Genomic DNA, 13,613 nt, shown 5'->3' on the forward strand with positions numbered 1-13,613 from the left:
TTCTTACTGTCTTTTGGTGGTTTCTCTATAGCAAGCAGATCATCAATGAAATATTTCCCAAAATCTATGGGACATAGCTCAAGCAAGTTTAAATACAAATGAGTGATTTTGTTGGTTTTGGCTTATTTGCCAGTGCCTGTGTATGTTGCTCTGAGCCTCAGGGATATGGCAGCATTTTGAAGAAAGTATGGGAATGAAGAACAAAAATGACATATAGCTTTTGCCTGAATTGTGTTTAGCTTCTATGCCAAGGGAGAATAGTAAAGATTCTAATATACAGTAATTATTCATAAACATCGCTTATACTACAAATTCAGCTGAATTTTGTAAGAATCTTTTCCTTAAAATGAATAGCAGTAAGGAGAGAATTCTTCCATGTTTTTCTTTTTCAGGCAATTACATATTAAAATTCTTCATCAGGCTCTGTGATGGTGAAGGTTAATGTGGCCTTTATAATTTGAGATGAAACTGACCGTGTCCTTCACTTTTTCTGCACTTTCACCATCCCTCCGCACTGTGAAAACACAGCAGTCTTCACCACTACAGGCAACATTTAAAGATAGAGGTATCCAACCCAGTAGACCAGGTTAAACAGCAGGAAGGATGTAGGAAAAAAGACCCTAGAGTAAGAGTCCAGTTCTAAGATGTCTATGTGAATCCGTCCTCTTCTCCATGAGCCTGATTTACACTCTTCGTAGCAACAGAAAAAGCTCTGGCAGTCTTTCCCATCCAGACATTCATAGACGCACGCATCTTCAAATTCTTGCCAATACATGGCATTGTTCAATGTAATGACTGTAGTTGGTGGTCTCATATCAAGTACAGAATAATTCTAAGGAAAGAAAAAGAAACCAACATTTTGATAAACTTCCATGGGTGATGCAGATCACAACTAATAATCATGAGAAAAAATCACAGGAGCTGGGAATAAGAGGTCGATACTATAGGAATTCTAGATTTGGGCACCATCTTTCTTTCCCTCAAAAGAAAGATACCTTTTCAGATTAATTTCCATAGAGAGATTTTGGAGTGGCAAGTTAAATAATTCTAGGTGTATTTTCTACTTGGGTAATTCAATCATATATTGTCTAGTAATCATTTTTTCACTTGCCTGTCAGAATATTATTTGCAAGTTGCTTTAAACACTCGCAGATTCTACATTTTAGAATGGACTCTGAAAAGTAAAGATGATGTGCCCCCTCCCCATTTAATTACAGAACGATCTCCACTTAGTATAGCTGCATTCACTGCCTTTTAACTTTACTATGATTTATAAAAACAGGTATGGTCAGCAACAGACAGTGTTGATTTCAGTACAGGATTTCACAATGCCATCCCTAGGCATGTCCCCTTAGTGCTTATCATGCTAACCATGCTCAGAAATAGGGCACTTGGATATCACGCATCCTCGCAGTACCACTCACGCCTACAGACCTCTCCTTCTCCAATGTACTCCCTATTTACACCTTGTCAGCTTTTCTGTCAGACCATTTCCTTTTCATGAAAGGTGCTTTCTCACGACAGTCTCCTCTGTCATCAAGCCACCCGTTCCATCCTCACAAATGTCACCTCCTCCACTGGCATCACTAGGAAAGGTCCCATCATCTTCGCTGCCTGTCTGCACCGCCCCGACAAAGCAGACTCCAGCCCTGTCAGCACGGTTTTCTCGACCTCGGGGGCCCTTCCCCTCCCTGTGATTGCGCTGAGCGTTGCCTTTGCCTGCAGGAGCGTGCCGGGTATGTACTACCAAGCTAGCCATGCCTCTGCATCATGCCTGCTTGCATTCTGGAGGGTGCTCTGGGCCACTGCTTCCACACTTGCTATACAAAATACGCAACATTTCCTTCTGAAGGTGTTGGGGCATATCTGAAAACTTTCACTCTGTATGTGAAACAGATCAGTGATATGATTGATGTGCCTTAGGGGAAATTTTCCTTTTTCTATTGACTTTGTTTTCTTTCTACAAATCCTTTGATTTGGCACAAGATAATATTACCCATCTCATTAAATTTCTGGTCCCTGAGTTAAGATCTTGATGTGGCATCCCTCTGCTTAGATGTTGGCATCTCCAACATAGATAACTACATCTGAACAACTGCCCTATGGTATCCAGCCAATTACTTCTAGGACACAATTCATCTCATCATAAGTAGATAGCTAAAATCTCTCAGGTGCATTGTGCTGTGGACTGTAAACAGATTGTGGTTTAGAAGCAGATTATTGCAGATCTATTTGTTGTGAATGACTTTATCTCTAAGATTAGATGACAGAAACTACGCCTGCATGGTCTTCTCTCTCATTTGTAAAGTTTCAGGTGGCTGGTATCAGAGCTTTACAATGTGCTGCCACATGGAAAAGGTCTAAGATTATTGTACAAGCAATCATTTTTTGACTGTAGCTCTTTGGAGAGAAAAAAAGGTATGACTAAAGTATACATGGGATTCTGCTATGCCACTGTGTGACATGTTCATTTCTTGCAGGCCTTTATGAAAAATTCCTACTCAGGGACTGAAATTTTCTATGCCTGGCTACAATATTTATGTTAAAAAGAAAAAAGACTGATTTAGATCTCTCCAGATGATTTTGTTAAGTGAAAAGAAATAAGTGTCCTGGTTCTGCAAAGGAAACTTTCTCACATATCAATAGACTGGGTTTTTTTGTTGTTGTTTTGTTGTATCAACTATCTCCTCAGGACAGAAGATAAAACAAATGCCCTGATAATAGAGAGAGATTAATCTGGTTGCTTTAATCTCTGTAAGTTAGGAGGTACATTGAAGTGACTAGATACCAGGTGAAGGTGGATGGTACCCCCTGTGTCCTGTGCGTCCTGCTGAGCTGGGGTTGGGAGGAGAGGGGTGCATGCACAGTGGGCGCCAGCCCAGTACCACCTGAGAGCTCTGGCAAGGTAAGGCACTTCTCGGGTGCCTCGGACAAGGCAGTTCAGATGCAGTGTTAAACACGCTTAATAAAATTATTTCAGACAAGGTATGAGTGTTGTTCTCTAGGAGGAAAAATAAGGGGTGGGATTACCTGAACATGGATTTACTAAGATTAATGAATTTCACCTTTTAGGTGGCATCACTGCAAAGCTGGAAAAGACAAGATGATATCTTGAGAGTCAGAGACACTGCTTATTTTATTCAGTTTATGCTACAATTTGAACATGGAAGTTATTTATGTATAGAACAAAGCCCTGCTCAACATCTCTCTTATAGCGAAAAAAGAAAAGAAAAAAAAAGAGCGAGTAAAAAACTTGAAAAGACTGCAGATACTTTCCAAGCAGAGCAGACTGACCAGATCTAGACAAAGACTAAGAGTGTTAAACCCTATTGTCATTTTCATTGTGTGTCTTTTTCCTTTCTTTTTTTCACTGGAAAAAGGAAAGTGCCGCTACTCATTCAATGTGCCTTATTAACTTCATCTTTCAGGAAAGTCTGTCCAAGGAGTGACAGCAGTAGCGAGTGTATAAATGCAACGCTTTCTATAAACCATTCATTGTCAATGAGCAGACTTTCAATGCTGTATGAGCTCTTTAAATACATCAGAATACTCATGTACAAAAAAAAAAGTGTATAACATTATTTGCAAAAGGTAAGCTAGTAACATGGAGCTAGCAGTTGTAAATGATAAACTTCAGTATATCCAAACCAAGAAATGCAAAAGCAATGGTTTAGTTCTGTCCCTGTTCTTATTTGGATCTTTTAGCTTGGAAGCAGGCCATCCAATCAGCTGATTATCTGGCCTCCTGCATGCTTTATATTTATATATATTATAATATGTATTTCAGTTTCAGATTTCATACAACTTAGAGATCCAATTTTGTGCTCACTTTCAACTTTATTACCACTGTACGTATATAAATAGTTATCTAGAGGTTTGGGGAATATAATTTATTCCATTTGTAGATATAGTACAACTAACTGCGTTAAACTTGTGTGCCTAAATTATCTGAAAATCCACCTGAAAGCTTGCTAAAGATTTTACAGATATGCATAAGTGAATTATTTTCTATGAAACTCAGTTAAAACTCCATGTAAGTTTATGACGTAATTTGTGCTTATTACTGTTTTATAGAATACAATGAGAAACGTCAGTATTATATAAAGCAGACACACAAAATTTCTGAGGTAAAAATAACACACAATATTCTACACTTGACCCTTCTCCGTCCCAAATCATTTGATAAGTCCTTATAGAAAGAGGCAGCTATGTTCTTCTGCCACAGCCAAAAACAAACTGACCTTTTAACAAAAAAAGCAAAACAATATTTATGGTGAAGTCAGAGTAAAGCATAACATAGTGTTACAGCTTTCTCGGAAATTATTTCAAGTAAATGTCAACCATACATTCATGCCTCCATTGGTCTCACTGAATAGAATAGTTTACTTACCATCACATGACCAAAACTGACATCAGGTAGCTTAAATAAAGATAACAAAAGAATTATTCAGAAGAAAACATACTTATTGTTTCATATGCATCTAATGTTCAACAGCATTTCTTAAACCAAACCTTTAAATGCATTTGTCCGTAAAACACTTCATGCTGAGTATCTATATATTCAGCATAATATTCTGTACACTTTAAAACTGCATGAAACCTCAGCAGAATGCACACCTACTTTCCATCCACTTTAAATCTTTATCCAACTCATTATATTTGTTTATTTAGCAAACAATAGCTAAGTGAGCATTTGTTCTTGTGTTAACTTAAATCTCATCAATGTTGCATGCTTTCCCTCGTATTCATACACGTCTGGAAATACATCTTACTCACAAAGATACTCATGACTTTTTCATTCATTTCATTTCTATAGGATGGCAATTTTAGTTCGATCATTAGCAAGTTCATTTTGATTGTCTCATACATTTCTTTTGGTAACACCCTTTTGCTTTTTGTGTGCAATGCATTTTTACAAGAAGCTATTAGAGGTTTAATGGAGTTTTCATTGACTAAGTCTATGGCTTTCTAGGCTTTCTCTAATTCCATACTTGTTTCAGCTTTTCCTTCATTATTTCTTCATTAGATCTTTTTCTATAGCTCTTCATTCAATCCCTTTTTACCCAGTGACTTATTATTCCCTGAATTTAGCCTTCTCTCTCTTCAATTTCCTCCTTCACATTTTTCCTATTTGGCTTTGTATTTCTGATTTCAAATGTCCTTATTTCCTCCACTGCACAAAATGGCATCCAACATGTCTAACTACCGATCTCAAACACATAAGATTTTCCACAGATCTTGAGTGGACAACCCACTTCCCCTTCCCTATGTTTATACTGAGATTTTTTTCTCCATTATACCACCCTCTCTCATTCTTATAGTCATTTATGAAGGACACCAGGCAATTCTTCCTGTATGACAGTTTTAGTTGATTCTAAATAAACAGCTTTTGTGTGTGTCTGGGTGTTACTTCTGGAAGTGTCTTTTTGGCCAAAAATGCAGCCATGTGTAAAACCCTTGTAAGTGATCTCCTCTGGTTTTGCACTTAGGAAAAAGCCCCTTTGTGCATAGGGCTGGTTCCCAGTGGAGACATTGAAATCCTGTTTGTAAAGTTCATAAATATTTCTAGACCTGTTAAGCCATGAAATAGCAGATGTATTTGAATATACATTGATGTGCATATATTTGTATAACAAGCTATGCAATCTGTTCCAGTGGGAGTCCTTTATGACTATCAGCGCAGTAATTGGAGAACGAAAGACACGTAGGCAGGGTTGCTGCTTCATGATCAGCAGGCTGCTTTTGTTAGGAACAGACCTCACTCAACAGGCACATAATTGCTTCTAGTGTTACTGCGGGGTAACTATTTTCCATCAGCTTTCAGGGCAGATCACACCACAAACTGGGAAGAGCTCGGAGGAGCGGAGTATCATGGGATTACAGGCTGTCCTCAAATGATTCTCTGCTCTCTGAGCCAGACACATGCTAGAAAAGAAATTAAATGCTCCCATCTTACCGACTTTTTCTTCTTCGTACAGTTTGGTTTCCTGCAACTTGAGTAGTAGTTGAGGGTTGCATACTCCATCAGAGCAGCAAAGACAAATAGAAAGCATACAGTCACAAACAAATCCATAGCGGTGACATAGGAGACACGGGGTAATGACTTTCTCGCAATGGTACTCAAAGTTGTCATGGTCAATACTGTGGTGATGCCTGCAGAGAGAAAGTTAATTTAATTGCATGCAACATCATTTCTGCATGTTCCAGAATAATCTTTGGAAACAAACATATAAAACAGAAATCCAGAATAATCTTTGGAAACAAACATATAAAACAGAAATCCAAAGTGTACCCAAATAATTCATTAATTTCATTTAGTAGTATTAAAAAAAAATTAAAAATAGTATCAATAGAGCCAGTGTTATTTTGTAAACAAAGATTTCCTCAGCTGTTTATATTCAACTTTGCAAAAGTGAAATTCCCATGCCTCTCAGTATGCTTTTCCTCATCTCTTCCTTTTTCTGGTCCCAGTTAGGTTGGAGATGGCAGTGAGGGAGAAGGTGAGAATGAAGAAATTTTTGAAGAAATGTATAAAGCAGAAAAGATACTAAACCCAGAAAAATAAAGAATAAAAAACCTAGAATACAATGAAGGAAAAATGGTCTTTTTCACAGCAGTACTGCTCTCACAAAAAATTTTGTCCTCAAAACCGAAAAGGGGGGCGGGGGGGGGAGGGGGGAGGGAAGAAAAGAAAAAAAATTTTGCTGCAAAGTTCTGACTATGAATTTTGAAAATATGTTTTCACACCACTGCTTCCTTGGGAGTTCTCCAGTGTTATTTTCCTTCTGAGTAAGGGGAAAACAGACTCTTATAAAAAGTTCAAATGTAACCTTAATGGAAATAGCCTTTTTAATTCATACAAAGCATCACATCTTAGATTGATTTTGTAATAACGAATATAACGGGAATTACTTAGTGTGAAATACCCTGAAACAATAAAACCAGTCCTAGAATGAAATCTATGGGGTGTCTGTTATTTGGCTGCTGGTAATTCATATAATTTCTCTTCATTCCTGAGGAATAGAAGTCTTTTGATTCCCAATTTGGACTGATGCTTTTAATCATTTGTTATGAACTGCAAGCCTTCTGAAAGAAAAAATAAAACTCCTCAATGGCTTGGGAAGAAAAATAAAGCTCTCATTCAAATAAGCCTCAAGAGAGAACCTGCTCTAAAACCAACATAACCATAAGGTAATCTTTCTTTTTATAGTTAAAGTGATATTTTGCAATGGTACACAGTGTTTGAAATGGCAGGGGATGACTGAAATTATGCCTTGTAGTAAAATTACTTCCCACAAATGGCACTCAGGAGAGAAAGAATTATCTGTGGATTACTTTTGACTACTTTCTGTTTATGAAGGAATGCCCACCTCTGATTTGCAGAGTTTGATAGAAACTACAGCGATTCACAAGAATAACCCTCCCCATTCAAACTGTCAGAAAGTCCCTGGAAGAGCCAGAAGGCAGATTATTGCCTGGGCCTCGACCTTCTTCTACAATGAATAATAACTAATTTTATTCCTTAAATATCCACTACCCAGAAACAAAAAAAAAAAAAAAAGAGAAAAAAAAAAGTTGCTGAAAAAACACAACCCAAGAATCAAGATGAAAGCAATGCTAATAGGAAGTGGGAAATGTGGACTTTGTATCTACCTTGGACATCTAAAAGCTATTGGGAAAATAGCTGTTTCCTGTCAATTGTGCCACATCTCAATATAAGCACATGGTCCAGTAACCTCTCCAGACCGTTCAAAAACATTCAAACCGTTCAAAGCTGATGCTTTGAAAAAGCTCCAGAGCCAAACCCCATGCTTAGATATTCACCACAGTAGTCAACTGCAAAGATGTCCAACTACAAAAGGTGTTGACTCATTAGCCTTGATTTGGCCCTTACTCACTATAGGTTAATTAGTCTTTCTGTATGACTGTGACTCAGGCCTTGGGAGTCACTAACTTCAGAAAATCTGCATCCAGACTATGACATACTCCACAATATGAAATGAAGTTCTTTAACACTTTCTAACCCACATTTAAATTTCTAACACAAATCTGTCCTTTTCAGAGCCACATGTACATGCACCTGCCCTCAGGTGTTTTACTACCTTTAAAAAATTCCTCAAAACCTGTAGTCTTCTTCCAGCACAGTATACAGTGTCCTTTTCACCTGGACTCAAGGGCAAGTTTTTGTTTCCCACTCATCCTATGATAGGATCTCAGATTACTTTAGGACACTTTTTTTATTAAAAGGCAAAAAAGAAATAAAAGGAGAAAAAAGCTTGCAACGCTCAAGACATTTTTTGCAAAGGTCTGCAATTTTTCTACTGAATGCTATATTGACAATGTACTATTTTTCCTCTATTTTTACTGAAATTATTTGTGACAAGAAGTATTGTGCGGGTATCTGTAATGACAACCAACCAAAGTGACTATGGACAGGAAGGCGGAGAAGTGAAAGAAAAATTACCATTAGCCTCTGTACTTAAGTATAGAAGTCCCCAACTCAGCCTGAGTCCTATATCCATGCCTTAAGCCTGAATGTGAAATGCCTACCCGAATCATGCTTGAGACTATGAAAACCTAGGTGAGAACTAAGCAAAACCAGCCCAGTAAATCATGTTGTAAATGCCTCACTGATACAGAATCTGGGAGCTTTGGGTAGCTCCAGGCTAATTTTAGCTGATTGAAACAAAGTAGGTTCTACTAAATTTATAGGCACAGCAATGGTGTAATTTTTTTTGTTTTGTTTTAAGATATTAATAGTGTCTATTCTCAGTCTCTTAGACAACAAATCACATTTTGCTACCAGAATATAAAACCTTGGAGAAAGGAAAGTTTAGCATTATCACAAGCCGTCATAGTTTCTGGATTATACATCACATTTCAAATTATGGCAAGGGCACGAGACAAGATTTCTGAGCACATAGACGGAAACATCCAAAGGTTAAACAAACATATTTTTACTTCTATTATTTATGCAAAATATTTTTATTTTATGAAATCCAATAGAAAAGCATCATTCTTCATTTAAGCTGAGACTTGAACTTGGATCCCAGCTCACACCATAAACAAGCAAGGAGTTTTTTAAATAACAAAAATTCTATCCATTGTATCAATTTTACATTTGACACATAGGCACAAGTTTTAGAATATTAAAATGAGTCTTATGGGGATACATACACAGAGCAAAGAGAAAGAAGGTGCACCAGATGATACAGTTTTGTATTCCTATACATTTACAAGTCGGAATATACAGGTATGCATATATGAATAAAATGCAGCACCATTATTTCCAAAGAGAATATCTAGATTCCATACCCTTAGCTCATTTTATCTCTCATGCTAAGAAAATTCAGTTTGTTGAGTGGTTTGAAATGCAATAAACCCTGCCAGATGAAATTGTTAAGTCTCTCACTTTGGGGAGGCTTGTATGGTAAAGTGAGCTTTGCATCTGTTATTGAAATTCACAGTGCTCTCGAACTGTCTGTTTCACAGAATTTTAGTATCAGCCAAGGACAGCTTTGAAGTAACCTGGCTTCAAAATTTTCAGGTAGACAGGTGTAAGCAGGAGCTTACGAGTTTGCGTATAAATACTCTTTTGTGACATTTATATTCTCTGAGCAAATCGATACCAAAGATGCTGTTTGATAAATCAAAAAAGACTGTCTGGGAGATCAAATGATGCAGGGATACATAATGCATGAGAACACTTTAACCTTTAGATCATTGGTCTAAACTGTTATTACTGCTTGAAAGCTCCTTACTGGACAACAGTATGCAAAATGAGGCAGCAGGAGCTTCAGTGTTAGCGAGGTTAGGTTAGTCTGGTCAGCGAGGCTCATTTTTTCTCGTTTTCGTAAGGGCATGTTGATGGGACACTGGGGGAAAGCTGTACTGCTTTTAACCATGCTGTCACCTGTTTATAAACTTAATTTCTCCACCATTTGGTCTGGCACCTGTTTTGATCATTTGCTTGTTTTTCTAGTGAATGAGCTTAAGATGGAATGACAAGAAGAGCAATGTTCATTTTTTATTAAACATCATCTGTATCTTCTTTTACATCAGCACATTGCTGGCCTTGATACCCACTGTTTTTTTTTTAAACTGCAGTTTGAAGTTGCTGTGCAGTAACTGCCTAGTCCCATTACATCTTAAACCCATTTTGAAAAAGCAGGAGGAAACTGGGATGAAAGCTTTAGTTTAACTTAATTCCCTTCATCTTCAAGGAAAACAACCTATTCTTTTCCAGGTCATAACTTTTCTTCAGACATTTGCTGGCTGCCCTTGACTGTGAACATTGGGAGAAGATCATTTTGATTACTAGAGACAAGCAGAAACAGCAGAGAGCCATCTTTTTTTCTCTCTGAATGGAGGCAGAATAACCTGGGATTACAAAACACACTTCGCATCCAACACTCAAATTCTATTTCCTGTTTCCCACTGACTCTTCAGGTGGCCTGCAGTGAGTCACGTTGCCACTCTGGGCCTCAGCCCCTCAAAGTGCATGTGAAAAAGGGACTATGATGCCAAGTTTTTAAAGACCACTTTAATGCCTCCGGACAGTGATGCTGAAAGGATACTTATGGTCCCATTTTTTTCCTCACAACCAAATACCCTGATTGCATTTGTTTTTTCCAGCACAAAAATAGCTTATTGCTTAGTGTTATTCAGAAAGGGGTAAAACCTGTCCTTCATGTAACTGTGAGTAGTTGCCAATAGCTTAGGAAATTATTCATTAATTTCAGAGAGTGAAATATTTCCCTGATGCTGGCCCTTTACATTAATGCAGCTATACTTGGAGCTGTTTTGGTGCACTGAGTCTACAATTCATTGCAACTAATTAGTAGGACAATTTCAGCAGTTTGCCTTTGGCTGTATTACTCACAATTTCACCGTGTGCTGCTATCCAAATGTGGATATGTGCTGTTGCTCAGACAGATTTATAAGTTGCATTATACATGCAGAACTACAGTAAGCTGGGAACATCTGCTTACTGCATCCCCAGAGTCAACAGGCCATTACCGATTTGGGAGCAACAGGACTGTGCACAAAAAGAGGTGACCCATGTATATATTATTTTCTTGCCATTTGACTTTATTTATAAAAAAGTTATATTTTAGTCCAGTAATTTAATTCTTCATCAGAGTTTTAGGAGTTAGTCGTGATAGCCATTGAATATAGCCTTGGAACATCTCATTTTTGCATTCTTCAAATTCATGACCTCAGTATATGAATACATTTTTTCTCTGAAGTTCCTGCTGGCTGAGGGCGTGAGGTAGGGAGAGTCACACTGTTATGACCAGTGATCTAACCTACTTCCGTGTCTAATTAATTGGAAAATGGAGTTGTGTGGTGTGGGGAACCGCCCTCAGGGACAGGGTTTGAACACTGCTTCTGGAAAATGAGTAATGCAGGCTGTTAGATGCCTTTTCTCCCTTTTCTCTTAAATATTGTGAAGAATGGCCAATCTTTCCTATTTCCACTGGGTCACCCAATTTAAGAAGAAAGGAGTTCAGCTGAGGAGTACGCTAAAGGCCTGTTGCTCAATTTTCTGGCCGCCAGAGGAAAGTCTACACAGCCAGGAACAGGCAGTCATACAGCTGCTCTGTCCTCACCTTTGTGTCATCTTCATGCTGCCCTGGAGGTGGAGGGGGTAAGTCTTAGGGTCCATCATGTTGCTGCAGCTGCAGTGTAAAGGCACTGTGGCACTCACTTGAAGGGAGTGAGGTCTGAATATTCCTTTCTCGGAAAATAATCTCAGAAAACTGGACCCAGATGACGCCACATGACTTATAATGGTCAGAACTGCTACATTTATAATTTTACAAACTCCTGGAGCAAATTCAGCAGGTTATGGTTTTGTGCTGACCTCATGCAAAATGAGTTTTAATACAGAATTATCTGTAAAATATGAACCAGTGTTGGCTGCTTGCAGTGGTCTTATTACAGGTTCTCTGGGACTTTTCTTTCTACTGATCCTGTTGCATGCTCCATGTCACTGAGCTGCTCTTGGTTTGAAAGGATGTCCCTTGCCACTCGCTAGGAATTAAAGCTGATACAACCTCCCCCTAGGAAGATACCTAAGGACTGATAGCAGGAATGGCTGGCGTATAGCTTCATTACTTAAATAAAGCTGTGGCTAGTGAGGGAGTTACCGTTAGAGGATATTTTTGGTAATGTATTTCTTCCACCATTCAGTTGAAAGTTACAAAGCTATTGACGCATTAGAAGTTTTGGGAGGAAAAATGTTTGTAACCCGGGCCTTGCACACCCTGAATAGGTGACCGTAAGTTTTTTGTATGAGTGAAGGATTTAGAAAGTGGGATCAAACTTCTGGACAAGTTCAAGAGACTTAGCAGCTAAAAATCTCATTCAGAGTGAATGGACTTCAAAGTTTCTTTAGCACTTCATTTTTATTTTCCCCTTCAGGGCCTTTATGCTAGAAACTACAGCACCCTCAAAATTGGTGGTTGCTCAGATTTATTAGTGCAGGAGAGAGACAGACTGAAACAGGACAAATCATTTTGAACAACTGTATAAAGGCTGCGTTGTCAAACAAGGTGTCTTCCTCCTGAGATCAAGTAGAGCACCTCTACATGTGTTTAAAGGAGCTAACAGCAATGAATTCACATATAAGTAACCATTTTTGGTAAACACATAGTTACTTGGATGAAAAAGGATGAGGACAACTGAGTACCCGTGATCAGCTGTTTAGGGGAGTGGGAGACAGAGGTGGTTTGTACAGATGGCCTATCCTATACTGTGGTTGAACGAAGGCTTGATGGCACACAGCAGCACTCAAGAACACCATGCCTGCTGCAGGCTGCCTTCACGTGTCCTCCAAAGAGGTGTAGCCTGTTCACAGCCCTTGTCCTCCAGTCTTTCCTTGCAGCAATATCACCCTCTCAAACCCGGGGACTCAGTTGCTGCTACGAATGCTTACCATCTGATTTCAGTCCAAAAAGTCAGGCAGATCAGTTTTTAATAATTTGTTCTTTCAAATTGAAATGATTTAAAGATTCCAGCCGGTTAACTGGAGATGGTGACAAACTCCAGCAGGAAGTTGGAGGAAGCAATAAATAGCTGGGAATGGTAATCTCCACGCTTGAAAACAGACATGTAAACCTTGACACAGCCTCCCCTTTTTTAGTAGACTGGTACATTTCTGAATCAGTTAGTATTGGCAGCCTTGGCAACCACAGTCTGGACTAAAATGTTGTTTTTCCTTCAGTTCTGATGTACACCTGTAATTGGTTTCTATATAGCCCTACACCCTTGATGCTAGCAAAACCTGCAGGTTTTCCTATAGAATAAGAATAAATGGTCAGCATTTCTAAGTGTATCCTAAAGTACAATGCCAAAATGCACACGCTGGTCCTGACATTAATGAGCTGCTGGAAAACCTATACCAGCATAAATCTCCACAATCTATGAAAAATATCTATACACCTAGTGTGGAGCTTAACTTCAAGCACGCAAGCTAGAACACTTTGCATGAGTTAATATTATTATATCCCACAGTTTTCTGTATATGTAAGACATATAATGCCCTGTGGGGAAAGTTTCAGAAGGGAAGGAAGCCAGCAGTGCAATTAATTTATTCTTCAAAAATGTCA

The 13,613-nt window shown here is 38.5% G+C and overlaps 1 protein-coding gene across 1 annotated transcript in view; it reads right to left on the minus strand.

Annotated features, from left to right (window-relative positions):
• Positions 1-553: 553 nt before the first annotated feature.
• Positions 554-13,613, minus strand: part of GABRG3 (gamma-aminobutyric acid type A receptor subunit gamma3) — a 341,124-nt gene continuing 328,064 nt past the window's right edge. The window contains exons 8-10 of the mRNA XM_075134904.1: positions 5,957-6,153; positions 4,391-4,420; positions 554-832 (exon numbers count right to left, since the gene is read on the minus strand). Coding sequence (XP_074991005.1) covers positions 554-832; positions 4,391-4,420; positions 5,957-6,153 — 506 coding nt within the window. The remainder of the gene's footprint in view (positions 833-4,390; positions 4,421-5,956; positions 6,154-13,613) is intronic.

The sequence above is a fragment of the Calonectris borealis genome, chromosome 1 (genome assembly GCF_964195595.1).
Source record: "Calonectris borealis chromosome 1, bCalBor7.hap1.2, whole genome shotgun sequence".
Classification (NCBI taxonomy): Eukaryota; Metazoa; Chordata; class Aves; order Procellariiformes; family Procellariidae; genus Calonectris; species Calonectris borealis.